The sequence below is a fragment of the Callorhinchus milii genome, unplaced genomic scaffold, assembly GCF_018977255.1.
Source record: "Callorhinchus milii isolate IMCB2004 unplaced genomic scaffold, IMCB_Cmil_1.0 Scaffold5, whole genome shotgun sequence".
Classification (NCBI taxonomy): domain Eukaryota; kingdom Metazoa; phylum Chordata; class Chondrichthyes; order Chimaeriformes; family Callorhinchidae; genus Callorhinchus; species Callorhinchus milii.
This window is the reverse complement of record NW_024704746.1, coordinates 18,599,053-18,623,538: the sequence shown is the minus strand read 5'-3', so window position 1 is coordinate 18,623,538 and position 24,486 is coordinate 18,599,053. Positions and strand designations below refer to the sequence as shown.

The window sequence follows — 24,486 nt, the reverse complement described above, 5'->3', positions numbered from 1 at the left end:
GCTCAAATACACGCCAGCATGATTAGGATCTAACGAACTACATTGATTTCTGTAAAATTTATTTCATAATGTGAAAGATGGATTTTTAAAAAAAATGTAATTTTATCATATAAAAGAGCAACAATAGGGCTTTTTTTGTCATCTGCATTGCCACTGTACTTAAACCTAGAGTTTTGTATCAACAAAATGATTCATTCAAGATTATTTAAAAAATTGAAGCAAAATGAAAAGAATATGGTAGACTACTGATTGTTTTTATTGCGTTTAGAGGTTACGTACAGAAAATCGACTGTTGAAACAGCGAATTGAAACATTAGAGAAGGTAAGGACATCCAAATTCAGTAGTAAGGGTCTAAAGCAGATCCTTGCTTTAAGAATTAAACGTTATTGTTGCTTTAAAGCAATGTTTATGTTCATGAATATTTACTGGCATTTTTCAGGAAAGTGTTTTATGTGGTTAACTGAGACAAAGATTGCTTGCAGCCAACAATATAATTGGCTTGTTTACTAACTGTGCTTGGCTGAAATACATATTAATATTTGGCAGGGGGACACACCGGATTTAATAAATGCATGATGGGCAAAAGGTATTTAAGGAAGGGAAAAAGTAGGTCTAATATCAATTGTGTGTTTTCATTCTGTAGAATGAGAAAAATGAATCTTTGATGTTTTTAGGATGTTTTATTCATATTATTACAGGTTTCAGGTTTAAATCTGAAGATTTTATAACATTTATTGGATTTGTTTTCTAGCTTTGTTGTCCAGTTTTACTTTCTTTTTTGCCAATTTTACTTTTTTAAATAAAGTAACTTTGTCTGTAGTATATTTAATAGCACCAGCTATTAAGAATGGGGCATCCAGAGTACAAGTTTTAAATGACAGCACAAGCACAAATACCATTGACTTGTTCTGTTTTGAAATTTCTGATTCTAAATTGCAAAGACTTTCTCTATCAATATGTGCAGACCAGTATTTATGGTCGAAACAACGAGTGCATGTTGTTTGCACTTTAATTTTATTCATTCCAGAAATGGAAGACTGCTTCTATTCCAATTGACCTGCTTTTCTGTTCATGTATTCATTTCTTGGGGGGGAGGGGAAACGGACATCATCCTAACAAATACTACACAAACTATTTCCGATTCAAAAATTTTTTGGTTTTACTCACCCATTATTAGATGCTTGTGTATTTATATTATTTATTATTTAAGTATGGTTTGATGTTTATTATTGATGGATACAATTCCAGCTTATTATTCCAGAAAACAGTTGTTTGATTTATTGTAATCTTTAATGGCAATTTATTACTGTTTACTTCACTTCTCTGGATGGAATAATTCTACTTCTAGATGTTTACAGTAGATGCAACCCATATTATACAGAGATCGTTTTGCCCAGTATTGTGGACTAAACTATCTTACAATTTTATGCTACAAAGTTTGTGTTTAACTTTCTCTAACTTTAATACCATCAAAAATATTGCACTTAAATGTATTAATTTGTACTTTGCTTCAGTGATCTGCGTCATGAACTGCGTTTTTAAGCTGCAGTACTTGATTTGTAACATTAAGCGGATTTATGTAATAAATTGGATTATAAGTGGCAGTGTAGAGAGTGAATGAATCCCCAAAATGCAGCATTGCTGATTATTGTACATCTTAAGGTGGAATTCAAGTAGTGACATTTTTTCTAGACAAAATAACATACGTTTCTCTAAATAGCTGCATGATGGGTATGATCTGCTGAATGCTTTTTTGCTTTGGTTAGTTTTATAAGCTGCATTGGAAAATGGAGAACTAAAATTGTGAGTACTAATGCGCTGTAGTTTAAAGTTAATTGGAGCAATGCAACATTTATACAGAAAACTGTTAAAAAAAAACTGTTCTTCGTAAAGAAGTGGTTGAAAGTTTTCATTGTACCTGTTTTTTATAAGAAGTTTTTCTTAGCATAAGATTGGATTAATAGTTTCTAACTACAGCATGGCATCTCATTGGTATGAAGCTTGCTGTACAAAGTACAACTGATCCTTATGCATAATATTTTGGAGTGGGTAACTCTTTCTGCTTTGCAATTTTTAGTTCTTTACTGCTGGGCAAACACCTCTGTGCTTTGCTAAAAACTAGCTACAGGACATGTCACACAGGTCCTTGTTCAGTTTCTACCTCCTTGCAATAAAATAAACTTAATTGGCAATAAAAGGAAATGATTTGGGCCTTTTCAAGGAGGAGTGATTTGAACATGCCACAACACCGAATGGCTTCCTTCTGTGCTGTATAATTCTGTGATTCTATGAATACCTTCCAGAAGTTTCATACAGTTTCTCTTCTACTGGATTTTACAGCTTATTTTGACACTACCGCTTTTATGTTCACTGTTTCCTTGGTCTTTTTCTTATACCTGTCTGGATTTTTCCTTTGTAGGAAAGTGCTTCTTTGGCAGATAGATTGATCCAGGTACAGTTCCTCATCCTGTCAGTGTCTTGTAAAATGGATGGAATATCACTACCCAGATTTAAAATCGCCCATTGCCCTTTATATTTTGTTCGCATTTTTTCCTGGTTTAAACCTAAATTTAAGTGAACTGATAACTTGTGTGTTTCTGGAAAATGGTTATCTACATACTATTTTTTAAAGTAGTAATTCATACAAACATTCCATATTTCAGTAGATGTTCAGGTAATTTATATTGAAAGCAATTGCAGTGTAATTTTAATGGAAGCAATTCTCAATTGAATTCATACGATTTAGTTTTGATACCTTAATGATAAAAACATCAATATTCAATAGGATAGTTTTCTATTGATAACTATTTCAGATGCACAAGTTTTACTTTTACTGTTAAATGACATTCTCAAATGTTAGAAGTATAATTGGAGGAGTTAGTAATTTTAGTGCATGTAAAACTCCTCACTGACCTCAAGTTGTCTAACTCATTCAAGGCCTTAATTCTAACTACATATATTTAATGGAAATGCATGTAGAATAATTGGTAAGTGTTCTTTTTGGCTAAACAGTAGAGATGGGCAACAGTCTGCAAATAATCAACTCTAACGTTGGTATGCATTATTAATGTACCAATGTAAAATAGACAAATCTCTTCAGAACTCCCCCACACCAATCCTTATTCCCTGCACAATTGTGTCCTAAGGGACAAGTGACAAGGGCACAAGAGGCAGAGGAAAACTACCTCATTAAACGGGAGCTGGCCACCATTAAACAGCAGAGTGATGAGGCTAGTGCTAAGCTGGCGAAAGCTCAGAATGCCTTCAGGGAGCTCCAAGAGCAACGGGTAAGGAGGCTGGCAGTACCATACATTTCCTATTCTTTATTCGCTTGGTTGCATCTTATTGTTCATGTCATTTTATCTGTTTTCAACTCTGACATTTTGTTAATGTTCACTCTGCAATGCGACATTATCCTTTACTTTATACATTGTGCTTTTTTCTTTTTCCTGAGGTGCTGTTTCACAGTATTGAAGTAGCTGCAGATTTTCTGACCTTATGCAGTTCAGTGCAAAATCCATAGTTTCCAAGTCACCATTGGGTTTATTGGCAATAATACTGATGTAAATTTATCAAAGTAATGCATTGCAATCGCAGGTTGGTCCATGATTTGATAACATTTAGTCTTAGTCAATGATATCCTAAACAGATTGCCAAGGCTGCTTTGCTGTGGTTCAAATTGGAGATTCAAAATAGTTTGTTTTAATGACACTTTTGTCTTGCCTTATGCTGAATTTGGCTGCTTTCTATACACTGAAAATAACTAAACTATGTAAAGTTATGATTTTAAATAAATTTCCTTAATTAACCTTGTGCTCCGTTCTACCTCTGTCACCTGCTAATGCCATATCAACCTGAACACTCCCTCCACTCAGCAGGCTCAGTCTGCTCCAGGTCTCCCGCCTGGCCCGCCATCGGCAGTCGGGCCCTCAGCCTCTCTACCTCCATCCTTTAGAATTTCATCCCACAGTCCCTTCACCTTGCTCCCTCCCTTGCCTCCTTTAAGATCCTTCTCTACGAACGCGCCTTTGGCCACGCTCCTATCCCTATCCTCCTTTTCCCTCACCCTTCCTGATCCCAACCCCCTGCTCGCTTCCAAATCCCTGACTATACAGCGCCTTGGGACGTCCTCCCGACATTTTGTTGTTGTAGTGGGCTATAGTGGCATTCTGCATGAGAGTTAGCTAGTGGTAACTTGTCTCTAGGTAAGAGTTAAACTGATGATTTAAAGATAATGGAGAAGACTTTCTGCGGACTATCAAGAGTTAATATTGCTAATTTAATAAAAATAAATATATTTGTGACTCGATGTAGCTTGGCTGTAGCGTTAATTGGATCAAGACGTTGGCTATCGCATCACTAAAAATCCTGTTAACTAACAGTTGATCTTAGAATATTAAATATTATAAATGTTTTGTTACCCATGTGCTTGCATAAAGATTCTGTCAATGGCTCATATGATTGCCATATGAGTTTGAAAAATTGTGTAGATAAAAGTTGATTTGAAAAAGATTATTTTTGAAAACAATTAATGTTTCTTTGCCTAGAAAATGAGGTTTGGAATCTAACGCAATGAATGACTTTCTGAGGGTAGGAGAGATAAACAAGGCCTCTGTAGGATTGCGTCCACTGTAATGTGTTTGACCAAGACAGAGGGGAACTCTGTTTGGACTTGCTGATCCATTCCCTTAGGCAAACGGTACTGCAGTGCTCCAGGATATTAATAATTGATCAGATTACCTGGCTCATCAATCGGAACGCGGGTAGATCTTTCAGTGGTGTACGAGATACTTCACGTTTGACTCCTGAGAACCATTTACGATAACACCCTGAAAGGTCAATGGCTTAACCATGTTAATCAGAGAGAAGCTTACGAATCGTCACGTTAATCAGAGAGACGTTTATCAATTCCCTCCCCCCACCCCCAAAATGGATTTGGATGGTGCACTCCAGAACTAACTAGCAAGCAGAAAATCTGCTTTTCTGAGTTGTCAGCAGTTGGGACTGAAAGTTCCTAATGGCAAGGCTTGTCCTCGAGATCCAGGCAGTGTGTGAGACTCCCACAGACCAAATACATTATAGTGAATGGGAACATAGATTGAAAGTACATTTTATAGATTCAAGGAATATAATCTATAAAATGATTAGGTACTACTCATTGAATATCACATTTCCCATTAACATGAGCCATACTTGATACCATGTAGACTTTACTACCTCATTTTGCTGAATTGCAAACTTGCTTTGCTATGATGTGTCTTGGCTGTGGATTGGTCACTCTGAAAATGTGTTTAATTCGATAGTGTACTTCGCTTGATTGCAGTCGAGTCAGACAAATCACACTGTACTAGGTTTTCTATTCCATTAAACTTACCTTTTTAGTATCATCTTTGTATTGGTATGAATGTACAAAAGGGAGTGAAGGAATTACTGTGACTTGCTATATACTGTAGTTATATGGCCTCTCTATAAGCCAGATTTCTACTTTCACTTTGATTTTAACAAAAGCAAAACAGTTGATTGATGGTCACAATAATTCTAATTCGGCAAATTGATGAATTCTAAATTACTCCAATGAGTACTGTGGTGTGACATAAAAAGTTAGGACCCAGAGCAATATTTAATATAGTAGAAGTGTGCCTTGATGTAAATGTACATTAAATTCCTTAAAATACTGATCTTTATAAAATGATCAAGATGCTTGATGATTTAGTGCCTAAATGGAGGGTGCTGAGCCATATAGACCTAAATACCCAGGTTCAAGAAATGATTTGTGATGAATTATCTGATATCAGCAAAGGTAATGGTGGGCACTATGGTTAATTGCTGATCCTAAATTAGTCAGGGTTCCTAGTTCGGGATCCTTCTGAATGCCATCCATTGTCCCTTGCTAAAACGTATGGATGTTAGTTGAGAACTGAATTAGACTTGGTTATGCTCTTTGTGTTTGTTTACTGAAACTCAAAATCAAGGCATCCCATCCACAGAATAATGGGCAGTTGGGGGCACTTGTGGCACCCGTGGAGATGTACTTCCACAAGAGATACTACTTTTAGGAGAAAGGACAGAGTTCAGAAAAGTAAGTTGGCAAAAATAAGACAGCTTTGAGTGCCAAAGCAGTTTTAAAACACATTTCAAGACATTAATAGTCTAAAAATAGAGATGTTCTTATTGGTAAACCAAAATACTTTTTGCCTGTCGTTACTGGCTGACAAGAAAAGAGGCTAACCTATTAAATTTTGGATTTCGAGAGTCAACTGTTTCCATTAGGAGCCATTGACCATTGTCTGAAATAATTAATAGATTTTGTACATGAAAGTCCACCTGTATATGTTCTACCTTGTCTTCTGTTTAAGTTTTATGTTCATGCGCTGTATGTGGTGAGCACTCCTTTATGCGTGCTTGAACTGACTGCACATATCAGTTGATGTATACAAATACATGGGCTGCAAGCTTTGTATGTGTGAAGTATGATAAATTGGGTATGTAGGTGGGCTCAATGGTTATAAGTGTATATAACATAAATCTGTTGTACAATGTGGAAATAACAATATATTTCAGCACTGTAGATGCAGGTATTATACAACTCGTAATACTTAAATAAATTTGCGATATCTGGATATATAAAATGTGATTTAATTGTGGATTCTCTATTTTGTGTAATTACATTGAGCTAATTAATTTGAAATTGGAAATGATTATATAAATACATTTTCAATTTTCTCTAATATACAGCATATGTTTACTAAGGTGTAGCTTGTAATTTTTTTTATTGAGTAACACTTTTTATACCAGTTGGCAAATACTTAACGTTGAATTTTGAAGTTTCGATTGAAACCTTTGCAGGTTACATAAAGAATCCTTCTAAATTAATTTTATTATGTAAATCTAAACATAAAACTGGTTATTTGTAATTAAACACGTCCAATTCTAACATTTTTCTAATTTTTTTTAATAGCCTAAATGCAATCCACGCTATAGTGAGGATTTTGTACTGCAGTTGGAGAAAGAGCTTGTGCATGCAAGGCTACGAGAAGCAGAGTCTCAGTGTGCACTTAAAGAGATGCAAGACAAACTCTTGGACATAGAAAAGGTACTGGAATTATTTTCACTTATTTTGATTAAGTGATGCATAAAATGCATTAATAATTACTAGGGGTCTGGCGATCCCACTGTCCCTCTATGTAAAGTAAATGTATTCTCATTAAAAGTGATCACCGCACCAAACACACATACATCTGCATGAGTGGCAATTTAAAGATTAAAAGTACTTCACACCCTGAACGTGGATTATATCTGGAGCAATGTAAACTTTTTTTTCAATTCAGTTTCTTCCCTGGTAATTTCTAGGGAAGTGAACAAGATTGGGTATTGATGATTGTTTTATGGTTATATTCAATAACAGAAAAATAGCTTCTTTCCTGATGAAAATAACGTGGCCAGGTTGCAAGAAGAACTTATAGGAGTGAAACTGAGGGAAGCGGAAGCACTAACGAGCCTGAAAGAACTCAGGCAGCAAGTTAAGGACTTAGAAGAGCATTGGCAGGTAAGGTAGAGCCACGTGATGATTTTACAAATGTATATTACATTTTTGTGAAACGTTTTCTGGAATTCATCATAAAACTGTTATCTTTGGAGGTCATAATAATCTTTCCATTTGATATAGCACAATTCACACAGGAGGATACCTCAAAGCGCTTCATTGGATTTACTGTAAAATGTATTTTGTGTGTGGTTACAGCAGTCAGTTTGCACACAGCAATATCCCACAAACAGCCATAAAGTGAATGAACAATTTTATTTGGGGTGTTGTTGGCCAGAACAGATCTTTAAAGTCCACCTGAACAGGGAGACCAGAACTCAATTTAATGTCTCATCAGTTTAACATCTGAGGTTTTATCATAACTCATACTGTGCACTTCTAACGTTTTCAGTTTTTAAATGTCGGTTTGTTAATATCAGTTGTTTGGAAAAATTCCTTTTAAACAACATTGTTTGCACTCACTGAATTCTGTTACACAAACCATCCTGTTCTTGTAGGTAGAACAGGTTGAGGGAAACTTGGGTTCCTTTTTGTTTATCGCAAATGCTGAAATTTGTCTGGGATGAAGTTTGAGCAAACTTAATTAATTAACATTACATTGCAGAGAGGGCTATAGCAGTACGTTTTCTACCATGTTGACTGATGTGAGTCTGATAAAGGCCTTGAGCCACATTCTGTATTTGGAGGTAGAGATTAGCCAAGTCCACAACAGCAATCTGTGATCCTGGCTATCAGATTTGAATGGACCAAATCTGACGATTTCAGTATTTATTTTGTTTTGAGATACAATTTGTTCTAAACACAATACATATTCTAAGGTTTCCACTAAAAATTGTTTGGGATCAATCATCTGTGATTACAGATGGTTATTGTTTCCATCGGTTACTACAGTATATGCAGTAATTAAAAATAGAAGAGTTGGGGAAAACCTGTTCTGGGTTTGTCAGTAGATGGCAGTGTGGCACTGTTTGAATTACAATTTGAACTAATTGCTAAGCCTTTGCTGTTAATTAGATTGACTATCAATGAAGCAGTATTTAATAATGGTTTTGGTGCCTAAGATTTGGCTTGTTCGATAGGGTAGATGCTAGGAATCGGTGGTTAACTTAAAAAAAATTGATTCACTGAGTGAGATTTGATACATGCAAGCTTTTGAGTGACAAATGAAGTATGCGTTGACCTGATTTGTCTTATGTATAGTTACATATGCACCAGGTACCTTCTAGAACCTCATCTAAGTATTATGCATTCTTCAGACTATGTGCAGTAAAGGATTGTACTGTAAACAATGGAATTTTTTTGTATCGGGAGGAAGGGAAAAATTGTAACAGAAGATGTGTTTGTTTTGGATTTCTGTTGTGTGAACCGTTAGTTTATTGGACTGATGGGGGTGTCAGTGCTTAGTTCAAGTTTAAAAAATTCAATTTGAACTTCCAAATTTTCCAGCTAGAGTCCATATGTAGTAGAAACTCTGCTTTTTTTTAGCGTAATTCCTCACAAATGAATATTCAACCTCAGAAGTTTTCCTACTGTAATATTTAATTTCTAAAGATTTATTTTGGCAGTAATTAAGTGCAGATTATAATTTGATAAATTTGTGCCAAAATTCTTGGTGAGTATACACTAAATGTGAATGGCACAGAAAGTCCTGACTACAACAAATGCCACAATTCTTGCTGCCAAGAAATGAAAATTATGATATGTAGATATTCACTGTTTAAACTGGCCAAATCGCCAGCCATGTGAATGATTTGTTCAGGATCAATGTTCCTTCCACCGTAACATCAAATTTAAGTGACATCCTTTGATCAGTGTTAGTGCTTTTTTTCCAAACATGCTTGCTGGATCCATTATTGTGCTAAACTGTAAATCCACAAATACATCACTCTCTTTTGACACTATCACCTCAATGACTTGACCATTTTAACCAAACTAAGTTACTTTCTTCCTCTAATCTTTATGATGTCCAATTTGTTACAAACATTCATTCTAGCCAAATGCAAGAATACATGAACACTGAATTATCTACTTTTGTGTTTAATTGGATTTTAAATGATTTAATCATAGAATTATACAGTACAGAAGGAGGCCATTTGGCCCATCGTGACTGATTGATTTGGAAGCCATCTTTGAAAAGAGCTTCCAAATCAATCCCACTCCCCCGCTCTCTCCCTATAGCCCTGCAAACTTATCCTTCCCAAATAATTATCTACTTCTTTCTTAAAAGTTGATATCGAATTGGCTTCCACCACCCTTTCAAACAATAATTAACTTGTTGATTAGAAAGTATAAGTTACGCATTGTACTTGTATGTTCCCATGTCCCATCTAAAGTCCTATAGTTTAGTGGTTAGAGCATTCGCCTTGTAAGCGAGAGGACCTGGGTTGGATTCCCAGAAAGTTTGGGCAAGTTTCCTTACTCCACACGCCTCTGTTTACCTAGCAGTAAGTAGGGACCTGGTTGTTAGTTGTTAGTTGATTGGCGGATTGCTTTCCGGGGATAATAATCCCTCAACAAAAAATTGGTCACTCCACGGCTGTTTGGGATGCTGCTGTGCGCAATTGGTTGCTGCGTTTCACCCACAAAATATACATTCAATTCACTTTACAATATATTCTGTGAAGCGCTTTAAGGTGTCTAGAAGACATGGTAAGGTGTTATATCAAATGCAAGGTTTATTGTTAAGTCTATATAATTGATAGAATTTTTCCAATTATCTGCAGCGCCATCTAGCGAGAACTACCAGTCGGTGGAAAGACTCACCACGGAAGAATCCTGTTAATGAGCTGCAAGAGGAACTGATGTCAGTGCGTTTTAGAGAAGCTGAAACACAGGCTAAAGTGAAAGAAATTAAGCAAAGGATGATGGAGCTTGAAACACAGGTATCCATTGCAGCTTGCAGCATTATGTTTGGTTGTGGGAGGTGGAATGCCTCAAAGTTTTAACTTCAAAGAAGTTTCTTTTATAAGTTATTTTATGTCCAATCGTAAGCTATTTTTCTCCAATTTTTAAGGGCGGGCTAAAGGTCAGATATATGACCTACTCCTGTACTTTTTTTTTGTCCACCCAGTTTTCTCCATTTCCAAGTATACTATGTGGTCCTTGACAATGAGTGTTGGTTGACATGCAATTCAACTCTAGGTGGAATCGGACATTTGAGCATTCCCGTTTCCTGGATAGCAATCCAGAATGGGAATGCTCCCTGATTTGTTTCCTCACTTAAACCAGGCATGCTGAAACCCAATTGCAGCACCCTATTTGTTCTTCTGATTTATGTAAATAATGCCTTGGAGAAAGTTGAAAAATGCTGATGGATATGGGAGAACCTAGGGGGAGCGGGGAGGAGGAACTGAATTTGTTTATGAAGGCTAGAATGCTTTGAAGGAATGTTGAGATGGAAATGCAGAGAGAGTGTTAGGTTACTTACCCCAAAAAAAGGATCATTTTTAAAAACATTTGTTAATGTTCATTAAAGCATCCAGAATTAAATCACTATCTGCTGAATTTTAGAATGGATGCTTTTCTTTTACCTTTTTAATTTATCAAAATATCAGAACCAAATCAACAGTAACCACCTCCGTCGAGCGGAAGAAGAATCCCGTGCTCTGCACGAGAAAGTGCAGTATCTCACGGCCCAAAACAAGGGATTGGTCACTCAGTTAAATGAAGCGAAACGAAAATTTGCTGAGCTGGAATACAAGGTACAGTATACGAACATCAAATTGTGGATATATCTTCTGTGCAGGCTAACTTAGGGTAGGAACTGAAATGAAATTTTGAGGTGGTTCTTGAGAAATAATCATAATGAATCCCTTATGAAATTTATTTGAGGAAGACTCATTCATAACATTCTCAAGAGCTTGATGGATGCAAGAAATGTTCTGAGTCAGTCACTATATGAAGTGAAAACCAGTGCAGCTGTTTGTGTACTTAAATTGATTTGTGTTTTTTTTTAAAAACTACAAAACATTTACCATATTTATATGAACTGAAGTATGTTGAGAATGAAAGAATGCTGAAATAAATGAAATTAAATGAAAGCTGAATTGTATATTTAGTGCTTATACTCATCTAAAATGTTTATAGATATATATATATCCAAATGAAATGGAGGCGGTGGGGGGAGCAGATGAAATTGGCCTGTCGGTCACTAGTTTGACCACCCCCGGTCTAAGTAAAGCAAAGCACCCTTTACTGACAGACTAGGATGGTCCTAGCTGAACAAGCAACAGAAAGTTTGACAATGTTTTTTAACCATTGATTTGGGGGTGAAAATTGCATATTTCAAGATTGAAAAACCATTTTGAGCACATTTATAATATCACCCGCTAAATTAATTGCATGTACAATAGATATTTCTTCCGTCTGTTACAACACATTACAGTACTTTGCGTCATCTTTTATTTTTTATGTAGCCCAAGTGAGGTATTTATGTCAAAGGTTTAAAAAATCCTTGTTATCAACCTCTACATTTCCTGTATTGAGTACAAAAACAAGCGTTCGTTTCTTTGTCTGCAAGGAAGTAGATGTAGATGAGTATTGTTGTAGACATTTTTTTGTGAGTGGTTGGTCATTCCTCTTTAATTACCCCCACCACCCACCCCCCGCAAAAAGAGATTGAATTAAGAATTCAGCAGGAGTCATTGCAATTTTATTCTCAAGAAGTACATTAGCTGCACAGTCGTGACATGAATGAAGAGTGGTTACTAATTTGAACAGCCATTTGCAAATTGTAAACGAACTGCTTTGAGGAGGCTACACTGCTCCATGTCGGTCACAGCTGTACACATCTTGGTCAACCCTCGTGAGGTTTTTCAGTTTGCAGCAACATCAGTGTATTCCGGTACATTCAGTTACAATTCTGGTACATTGAATGAATTTAAAACCAACATCTGCACCCACAACAAAATGTCCTGTGCAAGAGATGAACCTTCAGTTGCAGCTGGTAGCGACTTCTTAGGTGAACTGTTATGTCAATATATAATGTGCAAATATATTAAATAAGTGCCATTTCTGCTAGAATTCAAAAGATGTTATAAAACCAAGGTCTCAAAAGCTGCTGGGTAGTTTGGTTAACACTGTTTACAAATTATAGGCATTCATTTACTACATAACTAACCTCTGGAACTCCCTCCATCCATCCTCCCTTTCTCTTTATCTTTAAATCACGCCTTAAAACCTACCTCTTTCACTGCGCCTATGGTCGTGCCTATGCCCCATTTTCCCCTCTCCTTTGCTTGGTGCCTAACCCCATCATTGTTAACTACTCTCAGTCATTAGGCCTGAGTTAAAAGAGGGAGTGGGTGGGGAGATCAGTGGTGGGGGAGGGTAAGGGTATGGAGCATTTAAAAGTAAGAATGAAGATGTTACAGTTGATCCGTTGAGAAATGGGAGCCGAGCGAATGATAGTGATGTTGGCTTCTAAGCGCCTGGTGCAGGAAAGGGAATTCTGAATAATTGAGAGCTGGTACAGGGTTGAACTAGGAAGGATGTTGAGGAGAGCAGTAGAAAAGACACAGGCTTGGATGAGAGCTTTGTCTGTATTAGAGGTGAGGTAGGGATAGAACAAGCCAATATTGCAGAGTTGAAGGAAATCAGACTTAGTCAGGCCTGCATCAAAGTCTTACAGCAGCACTGAGGGTTAACCAAAATGCTGAGGTTTGGTCCAAGTGTTCTTGAGTTAAGAGACACAATCCTTAATTTTTAAAAATATACAGCAACCACAAGCTACATTTATTAGTTGTGAAATCACATAAAACACCGGTCTCATTAATTCAACATTTTTAAGGGCTTTATTTACTTTGCGATTTGTATATTGTTTTATTTCAGAATAAAGAAGATGTGATGGCTGTAAGACTTCGAGAAGCAGATAGTATTGCAGCTGTGGCTGAGCTCCAGCAACACGTTGCTGAACTAGAAATCCAGGTACTTAAAGTAACAACCTGCATCATTGCAAATTTTAGATTAACTGTGGAATAGCTAGAGACATCATTTAGATTAAATGATGTCTCTAGCTATTCCACAGTTACCACTATTTCACATTTAACTGCTGGTAATCTTTACAGCAAATTATCAAATCAACAGTTTGCAGTGAGATTCATTGATTCAAGAATAGATAATTAACAGTTCAGGGTGCTGTTCTGTGCAAAACATAAGGAACTTGATTTAAAGAGATAATTGCAATAACATTTCGTTAAAACTTGCAAATCCATTATAAATAATATAACGTCTAAAAATGGAAAATGTCTCATGAATTTTGAATAACGATGCTTTTCTGAATTTTTGCATCTCTTTCATCTAAAAGTGAACTGTATGGAAAAGGAAACTAATCTTTCGTGCTAACCTGCGATGTTAAGCCCAGTTTCGATAAACCGTTTTTTGTTGGTGATGGTGAATTTCAGTAGAATAGGAGGAATGATAAATGTATATCTGATGTAAGCATAAAATAACATGTGGGACACATTTAAGTCCCTTTTTTTAAGGAACCCCAGAGCATGTCTTTGGTAAAATATATTGTTAATTTAATAATTTATGTTTCTTAAGTTATAGGGACATTGACTAAGCTATGGCCTGTCCTGAAGTCTCACTCAGGCTTTAAAATCAAGGACTGTAACAAAAAAGAGCATTGTATACATAATCCCAAATTTAGCAAATGAAGCTGAAGATTGTGCTGATATTTGGGAGAGGTATAGGTGACATAATGGAAAAATAAGACTTGATGAAATACAGGTGATGAATGCTGTTTTTTTTAAATAAGAGTACACACATCCTTGATTGTACTCACAGAACTACAGGAGAGCATTAGTATAGCCAAATGTTCAAAGGTAAGAGGAAGTGCACAGGAAACGGTGTCAGCACACACCCATATTGTTTTTCCATGTAACCCTATTGGCAAGTGACCAACTTCAAAAATCTTGAAATTGCACCACAATAACCATTTTTAACCTAATCGTGCACAAATGTGTGAATTTGTTCCTAGGTGTAAGTAAAAGACGTTAGAAATCTAGTCTGAACATCAGTACGTGCTATGTTGCCAGTACACCCACAGAAGTTTTCAAATTAGTTCAACTACAGAAATGATAGATTTAAATCAGTGTTGACTGTGCTTATTGAGGTCATTTGTAGGTCACCTTCAAAAAGTAGTTTTGATTACTACATATTCGTTTTTATACTTTGTAACTGCAAAAATATACCACTGAACTTGGAACTATTTAAATTAAGAGAAAGAATTGGCTGGTGAGAAGAATTATTATGTACTCGTATTACAACTAAATCTTAAAAAGTCATTGCTTACATGGAAAATTGCATCACACATATTAAATGGTTGTAATCATTTTACTCACAAGTTTCAGTTCACGGTAAATAGATGAAGTAGTAGGTAAACCTTTTGAGAACATTTTTCTTTTAAATCTTGTGATGAACAAGTTAAGTAGAAATTGCACCAGGTGAGATATATTTATTTGCCATTGATCATTTATTGAATAGCTACATTATTTTAAATGAAATTCTTGACAATTTGCATGAAAATTATATTTTTTCATTACAGTTTAGGTACAGTTTGTTTTTGCAAAAGACCAACTTCCATTCCTCTTAATGAGGAAAAAGTGAAAAATTGAAAATCTGTGAGGTGAATTCATTAATTTGTACCTTTCATGCAGGATCAATGAATGTGACGTGGTAAAAGTCATTTTATTGATATGATTTGCCAGACCTTTTTGAGAAAATAATGTCTAGTCAAAAGTGTAAGGGCAAAAAAAACTCCTTTTACTATTTGCAAAAGGAAAATGAGTGACAAATGTGAGAGACTGATAATTATCTTTCAGGAGAAAAAAGGTTCATTAAGAGGACAAGCAGGGTGATGATTTCATGTGATCCCACACATAACTCATAGTGAGAAAACTAAATCTGAATCTTGACATTTCAGCCGCAGAATGAGTCTGAAGGAACTGTATAAATGAGTCAAACACAGGAATGCAGTTTTTTAAAAAGCTGATGCAATTTGCAATGTAATTAAGGCTTCTGATTTTTGATTTAACCAAAAACTCCTGATAAAACACCTCCAATACAAAGAGAATGAAATCGGTGTTTATCCAATAAACATTGTAAAATCCCATAATTAGTTACCTGTACTGATGCCAACTGTGCATGCATTACTCTCTCTCCCCTGCAAAATTAAGATTTTGAAGAGTATTGTAGACCATAATTGTAGAGTATTGTAGAACAGAAGCCAATGTTTAAGACAGACAGGTACTTTGTTTTTCCAGGTACGTGATGTATCAGCTCCTGATCAGTCCAAATCACAGATAGTAGAATTGGTACTTCACTGGATGAATTCAAACTTTTGCGATAGCTAATATCAAGAGTGGTTTTGAAAAGAGTTGAAATGCATATATTTACAATCCTCAAACTGAGGACAGTTCAGTGTAGTAATAAATATATATATACAGCTATATTTTTGAGATTGTAGTACAATGGATAGAAAGTACACCCTCCCTTGCCTTTCTTTCCCTTTTGGAATTGAAACTTGTGTCATGGAGATTGTCATACGTTTCTTTCTTAATTATTTGTTTGAAATGAGCTGAAGAGGACTGATGATCTAATTATTCCGAAGGACAGAGAGTTGGTGTTGCATAAAGAGAAAATAATCTAAATATATTTTAACACAGCTTGTTTATCCAAGGAACTGAATTACAGGAATATTTATTTCACTTTCAAACATTGTACAACGATCTTTCAAATTTAAGACTCACTGTGCATTGTCCGTCTTTTTATGTCAACGGCTATATTCGTTGAGCAGAAAAAGTGATAGAATCAGATCATGCTCTACACCCCGGTGTGGTTCATTCTGAGTAATTCTCAAGTTAAACATCTCATTTAGAATGACTCATACTTGTGCTTTGCACATCTCTATATTAGTTCCCTTTAGCAACACACTAAATGTGTTGCATTTTTTTGAAGTATATCAGATTGTTTCTGAATGGAGTTAGATTAATATGATCATAATTGAATCAGTTCTCTTGTACTGTACTGAGTTCTATGGTTGTAAAGTTGTTGCAAAAACAATTTTTTTATCAAACTAAACGTTTGATTCTGTATTCTTTGGGCCTTTAAGTTACTTAGGATTTATGTTCCTTGGTTAATTGTAAACTAAATTTATCCTCAGGGTGCGTGGAATTTTACAAAGTAGTCATTTTGCTGATTTCAAACTTGATGAAATACAAGATGGAATGCCTATATTACTTGTTTTTTTAAAAAAGTTATTTTTCCCTGAGAAACACATAAGAATGATGTGCTAGTTTGTATGGGTGTGTGATCCTACAAGAAAACTAACTAACTACCTCTCCGACCTACTATCTCCCTACCTACCTGCCCGTACCCTCCGTTCCTCTGGCTCCGGTCTGCTCCACATCCCCCATCCCAACCGCCCTACTATCGGTGGCCGGGCCTTCGGCCTCTCAGCCCCGAGGCTCTGGAACTCCACCCCCAGTGCCATCTCCTTGCTTCCTCCCTTTCCTCCTTCAAGGCCGGTCTCAAGACCTTTCTATTTGACCGTGCCTTCAGCTCCCCTCTCACCTCTCTACCCCCTCCTTGCTCCCTCCCTTCCCTCCCCTCACCCTGACCATTTCCCCCCTGTTCGGGTCCTGACCCAACTGTCCAGCGCCTTGGGACGTCCTCCCAACTTGAAAGGTGCTCTATAAATGGAATCTTGTTGTTGTGATGATTGTGAAACTATTAACAAATGGTATAATTCTTAGTTAAAGTGAAAAAGTCCACCTCGGAAAGATCTGTTCTAAGATGACTGACTTCAATGATTGATTTACAGCTTGGAATGTAAGCAGCTTTACAAAGATTACTTTTAACACTCCGGATTAGACGGACATGAGTGATAATGTTATTGATTTAAATCCTGGCCCACCCTTCTAAAACGTTGTTAGTGTTCACTTTCAAAAGTGTGTGAGCAAACAGTTTGATCTTTTGGGAACAAGGTAAGAGAAACAGATAATTAGTCTAAGATTAGTGAACATTTTATTAATCCAAATAATCACTCACCATCCACTCATTAATTTGCATGGCTTTTGGATCATGTTTAATTTTGATTGTTACAATTACTTTGCTAACCATTGGAGCTATTTTATTATTCCTTCAGATGTAAATGTGCTACCAAGCATTTGATTACATGAGTGAATTTGGGAGTTCTTAATGTATTGTTTTTAGCTAGGCTATCAATTCTCATTTGTAGTGTGGTCTTACAAGCTATGGGAAGTATTGTGATTGGTCTTGATGAACAAAATCAGTCTTGAACTCTTGAAGCATTCTCATTTCCCAGAATAGCTGATTCATCCAGAGAGAAAGTCAGTGGGCAGTTCCTTTGCTGATGCTAGCAACAAGTGAAAGCTGTGATTTATATTTAACATTATTGTAATTCTACAGTTAGACCATAACGATGTTGATACTCTGAAATACACTGTCTTGGTAGTCATTAATATTCAGCTAATGCCTGCAATAATCAAGTTTCATACCTGGTGTAACAAAAAGTAAGACCATTATTCTACTTTATACACTACAGGGTAATTTTCTTAATGTCAAAGATACTAAATTTAATCCATTTTTGTTTTTTTATTTCTATTTTGAAAATTGGTTGTTTGCAGGAAATCCTGTGTGCCCCAGCAGTGTGATGTGCTTTGATGTGAAGGGCTCTATATAAATGTAAACTGTATGGCCCATTTAAGAAATTGCTTGACAATAATTTGCTGTCTTTAAAACATAATGCTCAAAACATCACCTCTTCATAGCCAGTAAGACCATTTTGTCTTAAGATTTAAGATTACATAGAATTGTGAAAAATTCACAATTTAGTGTTAATTTATATTCTGTGAAGTGCTTTGAGATGTCTCTAAGATGTGATAAGGCACTATATTAAATGCAAGGATTATTATTATTATTATTCATTTGGAAGCAGATCTCAAAACGACCATTAAAACTGAACATAAATTTTTTTCACAATTCTGCACGATCTTAAATTTTTTCAAAAAAATAATCTTGCGGGCTATGATGTGTAACTCTGTGCCTGAGATACTGTAAATAATTTGTACATCATTTTACAGTTTAAAAAAAATAGCACCTCGCCTCTTTGTACAACAACAACTTGCAATTGTATAGCTTCCCTCATGCAGGGTAGCATTCCAGAGCACTCTGTAGTTTAAATGTGCAAAAAGACTGTTGGCTGGAATATTAGATTTTACCTTTTACCGATTTTATTTGAACCTATAGACTGTTTCCCTGCTCAGGACAGTGTATTGGTCATTTGGTTGATCCTCTTTTTTAAAAAAATTCAGTGGTCAGAAGGATGAGAATAGACGGAGGAAAAGTGATCCTCACATTTCATTGGCCTATGAATGTTGCCTCTCATTCAAAAGTAAATTTTTGTGAAATATTTTATATCTTTGGCAATTCTGCTTTGCATCTCTGTGTAGATAAAATGGAGTGTAATCGTGTTCCAGCATCAGAAATGCCTATACTAGTGAAATATGTACACTCGATTCTTTAATGAAGAAGTTAAAAATGTATATCAAACGGATTTCAGACTTTGGCTTGACCTGATCTTAGACCACATGTACTCTATGTACACTACATGAGGAGGAAACCACATCCTATGTTCCCGTGACTGTTTAAAAAAAAGTGATTTTATGACTGTTTACATACTGTTTAATGTTTCTTGTTTTCTATTCTGAAAACAATTTACTTTTACGGAACACTCAGTTACAAGATCTAATTACAGGATTGGAGTGGATTATAGAAAATAAACCAACAGGATGCATAGCTCATAAATGCCTGAGATACTTGGCATACAGCTTGAATTAATACACAAATGGTTTCTTCATTGCTTCCCAGTTTCAAGTGAAATTGGAAAATGCGGAAAAGGGAGATGTATGAATCTGTTTTCTCACCATTTTCCAGTGATCCTTGATCTTTGTAGGTATGAGTAGAAAGAGTTGGGGTATTTTGTTCTGAGTTTTGTTAAATGATATTTTAAAATCCTATTCCTTTTCTTGGTTTGTCTCTTACCAATCACTACCATCCCCAGGTAGTAATCGTTTTCAGAATTTTCATCTCATTGTGACTGACACCTGGGATTGCCTAAAAGCAGCCAAACATGATGATGCCATTGAATTTCCCTCCCTTCCTGTCATGTTATTGGCTTCCACTTTGTGTTTTGACTGGTTAAAGATTGTGTTAAAGATTGTACAGAAGAATATGGAAGTTTGAATGCTTCATTTGGCAGCTGTCAACTTTAACTTCCCCCAGATGGCGATATGCAGATCTCTTCTGGTAATAAGGTGCAATAAGGGAGGGGCAAGATGTCAAAAACAATCCTTGAGAGTTGCACTTCATTACTTGTTGGTCAAAAGAGCCACATAAATGGAGTCCTCTCGACAGTAATGTAAAGAGGTGCAAACCATGGAGACTACTGAGGTGGTAAATTGGAGATCAAGCTATAGAAGCTTAACTTGAAAAATATATTCAACGCCATACTCTTTAATTGTCCCTATCTGAATAATATTGATTAGGAGAAGAGAAATGAAATTGATGATGAATCTTGGTTAGAATTTGTCCAAACTATTTTTGTAGTGACATTGCTGATCAACAACATCTTGCACTTCCAGACTTTCATAATTATAAAGTTAGCGTGTAGTGTATTCTGTTCCATTGGGTGAGCCGGACACTATTTACTTGTACTTTTGGGACTGTCATGGACAACGCAGCATTAATTAATGCTTAATGAGTGAAATGAATAATAATCATTACTGAATGCATATCTGAATTCAATGTGCAGAATCCTACTTTAGTCGAGGTATAAGGAAAAGTTAAAATCCTATCCAGAGAGGACTGAAATGCATAGAAACAGGGAAGTCATTACTTCTAAATTTTTGACATCTTTCTACAGTTTAACTGCCACCTGTGGGAGCCATTTGTTCCTAACTAGGAAGTCTGATATCTGATTTCTGTTAGCTGAGGCAAAACCTCAACAAAATACTGATTCTTAGTAGTACTTATGACTTTTGTTGTCATTAACATATCCCATCCATCACATTGGAGCAAGTTTGACCATCTTAGTCAGAGGCAGTTAAATAATAGTTTCTAATTATTCTGAGGTTGGCCATTTCAAATAATTTTAAAAATTCTTGGGATTATTAATGCTAATTAATCAATTGCCTGGATTAGAATCCCACATGTCATATCTAAACGTAATGCAAAATATTTTCTGAATTATGTCGAATGTGATACGACTTATGCAAGTTTAACATATCTCACATTTGGCATAAGGCATATTGAATATATGGTCCCAACTGATACGACTTATGTAAGGTTTTACTATAGTATCCAATGGTTTTTTATTCATTTTGTGTGTTTGGAAATAGTAAAATTTCAGTCTCTAAATATAAAGTTGGTTTTGCTTGTGACAGACATTACAAAAATAGTTATATGTCGTACTAGATTTTCCCGCTCTGCAAAGTTTCTTTTTTGTACAGACTTAGCTTTCAGAAAGGTGCAGCTAATTTGAAGTCTGCCCTGAATTAGCTGATCTCAGACGGTATGAAAATAGGAGATTGCAGCCACCTAGATTTAGAAAAGAACTAAGGTTTCTGCTCTTGATTCCAAGTCAATGAGTGTTGCTGGAGTTGAGAGTGAGTGTGTGTGTGATATACAACAGCAACAAGATTACATTTGTATAGCGCCTTTCATGTAGGGAGGATGATACACATGGATGCTGGGATAGAACATGATACGCTCATGTTTTTTTCATCCCTCCCACCCTCCCTTCCCATTACTTGTCACTTTAGCAAGAAGTCTCCTGAAGCTAACTGGCATGGCTTGCATGTAAATAACGGTCAGCTTTAGCATGGTACCAGAAGCAGCTGTTGTCTGTGGAACCATGTCCCAGTAGAAGGAGAAGTTAAAAAGGCATTCAGGAGAGGAAGGGAAAAAGTTGGTGAGAAACAAAATCATGCCACTTGTGTCAAGTTATTCTGATTTAACAGAGATTTAAAGAAGTGCTACAGTATGTGTTTTTGTTACCTTATAACAGAAAGAAGAGGGTAAAATTAAAGGTCATCTCAGTAATTCCGACTCCACCCAATACATCCGAGAACTAAAGGATCAGATAGAAGAGTTGAAGCATGAGGTAAGATAAAATCTGAATTTGCTTTCTGTTAAATTATTTCTATTTTCACCCAAACATTTTTTTGTACAGACTTGGCTTGCTGAAAAGTGCAGCTGTCTTTGATATAAATCTTTGATTGCAACGGTCTGCTGTAAGATCATCAATGTACATCTTTGTAAAAGTAACATTCCTTATCTTATTTCCCTTTCCTCCTTTTTTTAAACCCCTCATTTTTATCTTTGTTGAATTTTGATGTACCGAGTTTGTGACTGGAGGCTCTGGTTTCAACACACACTTGCTGTACATTGCTGAATTTACAAGGGTTGTTCCATTCGGTTATTTCTTCTGGTTTATTCATTATAATTACTTGTTGCTGCTTTTACATTATTGGAAGGTGAGTCTCAACTGCTTCTCATGACCCTTCTTTTGCTAACGCTTAAATTGATATACACTAAGAGAGGTTATTACTATTGGAACACTTGCTTAAGATGCAGATTAGGCCTATTGCTGCACATGCCTGAATTGTTCAAAAGAGGACATAAATTTCACATGCTTATTTTTTTNAGAGAGGATTTACTCATTTGGAGTTGCTTTGTTTGTAGCCTTCATTCTAAGAAAAATCCTATTGCAGTTGATGCTTGTATGTTGAAATATTATTCAACATCATTGGGAAGTTATATTTAATGCTCTGCATCACTTTGTAAGAATGTTCAGAACTCCACTAAAACTGGTGTTGATTTTTAAAGAACTGGTTGTCTGATCAATTAGTAATAAATTATTAATAGCATTAAAAAAGATTTGTTTTGATTGGACCATTTTTAGTGAAAAGTGAATTTGAGTGAATTGATGTCCTGGCAAATCGACTCCCCTAGATGTTCTCAGCAGTTGACAAAGCAAATCATGTACCTTGGACAGGATTTAAACTGCTCTTCACAGCAAATCTACTCAACTTTCATAGTGAACCACCATGAAAATGGCAGAATAAACTAAACATTTGCACCAGTGGAGGGGTTTAAGGGACAGTATCTAATCTCCGCAGTCTGCAATAAGCTACTTTTTTTTAAGCAAAAATCATTTCCTGAAACTGGAATCTGGAAGACAGAGATGGTAAACATTCAACCATTGCATGATTAATGGTGGTAATTGTTTTTATTTTTAAATGGAACATCTCAGTTAAAACACTTAAAATTCACAGTCGCGACACTTAACAGCAATTACCTCTGAAGTAGATGTTTTGATCACTGTATCAATTGGCAGATTATTTACTTCTGTTACTTGGATTAAAAGGTATCACAGTTTCTCAGACCATTGGCTGTTCAATTGTGGGCCTTGTGTAAATTTTGAACATCCCCTTTATATCCAGGCTTCACAGTTAGAGCTCTGAGCTTCCCCCACAGAGATGTGAGGAATCACATGCTCGGAACTAAAATGGCTTATTTCAGATCACTTTAAGAAAAGGTTTCGACCTTCAGATTATATAATGTAACTGATGTATCTAACCTAAGATGTGTTTATTTAAGTTTATATTTTCTTTGATCCCCCCCTAGATTTTCTCCCCTACCCACCTCTTGTATGCGGTGACTCTTGCTGGAGTACAAGGGTTCCGGGATACTACCCCGTGTGAAGGGTGCTATGTAAATGCAAGTTGTTATTGTTGTTTCACACCCGGCAAAATTTTAGTTTCTCGTCATGTAGCTATTCCTTATGACATTAGACGAGGAGTGTCAGCAAGCTCTGCAAACAAAAAGGGCATTACAGTTGAGCCCAACCCTATTCTCATTGATATCCACATGCACACTTTCCAGCAAGGGTCGTTTATTTTAACCTCTCCTTAGCTGGTTGAGATTACTTAACTGATATGAAATCAAATGTACAACCCTCTGGACTTACTTAGAGCTGGACCAAAAGATGCCTTTGCCCAGAAGGTCATTGATGAAGTCCATTCACTTATTTTTTTTACGGGTAACTTTATTGAAGCCTAGTCAATTTAAATACCAATATTAACAACTGCAAATAAAAAAAACATATTAGAATCTCCACAAAACTGAAGTCATTACTTGATTTGTTTCACAGAAACTTTAGTGTCATGTAAATATTTAATGTCATGTTCTTGTCACAATCTGCTTGCCGTTCCCTTTTGACTAGCAGTTTCAATGAGGCAATGAAGGATTCCGTTGTAATATAGAGGTTATATTGATGTCAGTGTCATACAGTTTAGTAAATGATAAAGCCTATCGATAAGGAACTTGTTGGTTCAAGCTGGAGAGTTCAAGTGAAGCATTTTAAAAGAAATAAAAAGTTTAACAAACAACTCTTAACTTGTACATTCAAACATGTAGTATTTAAAAATCTTTTTGTAACAGCTCAAAGCTATTTTTAAATTCTATCGTAAATATTTTTTACATTTTTAACTGACTTAAATACAGAACTTAAACTTGACTGTTACGTTAACTCACCTGCAAAAACGTTCAATGTTAATTAAGAACGTTTATACACTTGTTGCTGGAATATTATCATGGACTGACCCTGATATGGCCCTTTTGCATTACCTTTATCAGCAATGAGATCTGTGATTTTACTTCTCCAAATGTTCGTAGAAAAGTAAGAGAAACAAAGTTGCACATTCATCTTCCTGAAGATAGGGATGTGCTCTATGTGAAATGTGACCACAAACGCCCAACAGACAGCTCTTAAATGAGGGAAATGAAAAAGACTTAAATTGATGGCTGCTCTAATTGTTTAAGAAACTGCAACTTTTTGTTAGTCTTTAAATAAAAG

At 35.9% G+C, this 24,486-nt stretch overlaps 1 protein-coding gene across 6 annotated transcripts in view; it reads left to right on the top strand.

Annotated features, from left to right (window-relative positions):
- Positions 1 to 24,486, top strand: part of evi5b (ecotropic viral integration site 5b) — a 63,197-nt gene that overhangs the window by 26,234 nt on the left and 12,477 nt on the right. For 4 of the 6 annotated variants that reach the window (XM_042335216.1, XM_042335217.1, XM_042335219.1 and 1 more), the window contains 9 exons: positions 269 to 322; positions 2,421 to 2,453; positions 3,148 to 3,288; positions 6,960 to 7,094; positions 7,407 to 7,547; positions 10,268 to 10,426; positions 11,099 to 11,245; positions 13,374 to 13,469; positions 21,634 to 21,729. In XM_042335216.1, the coding sequence (XP_042191150.1) occupies positions 269 to 322; positions 2,421 to 2,453; positions 3,148 to 3,288; positions 6,960 to 7,094; positions 7,407 to 7,547; positions 10,268 to 10,426; positions 11,099 to 11,245; positions 13,374 to 13,469; positions 21,634 to 21,729 (1,002 nt within the window). The remainder of the gene's footprint in view (positions 1 to 268; positions 323 to 2,420; positions 2,454 to 3,147; positions 3,289 to 6,959; positions 7,095 to 7,406; positions 7,548 to 10,267; positions 10,427 to 11,098; positions 11,246 to 13,373; positions 13,470 to 21,633; positions 21,730 to 24,486) is intronic. The other 2 variants (XM_042335218.1, XM_042335220.1) reach the window with 2 other exon arrangements.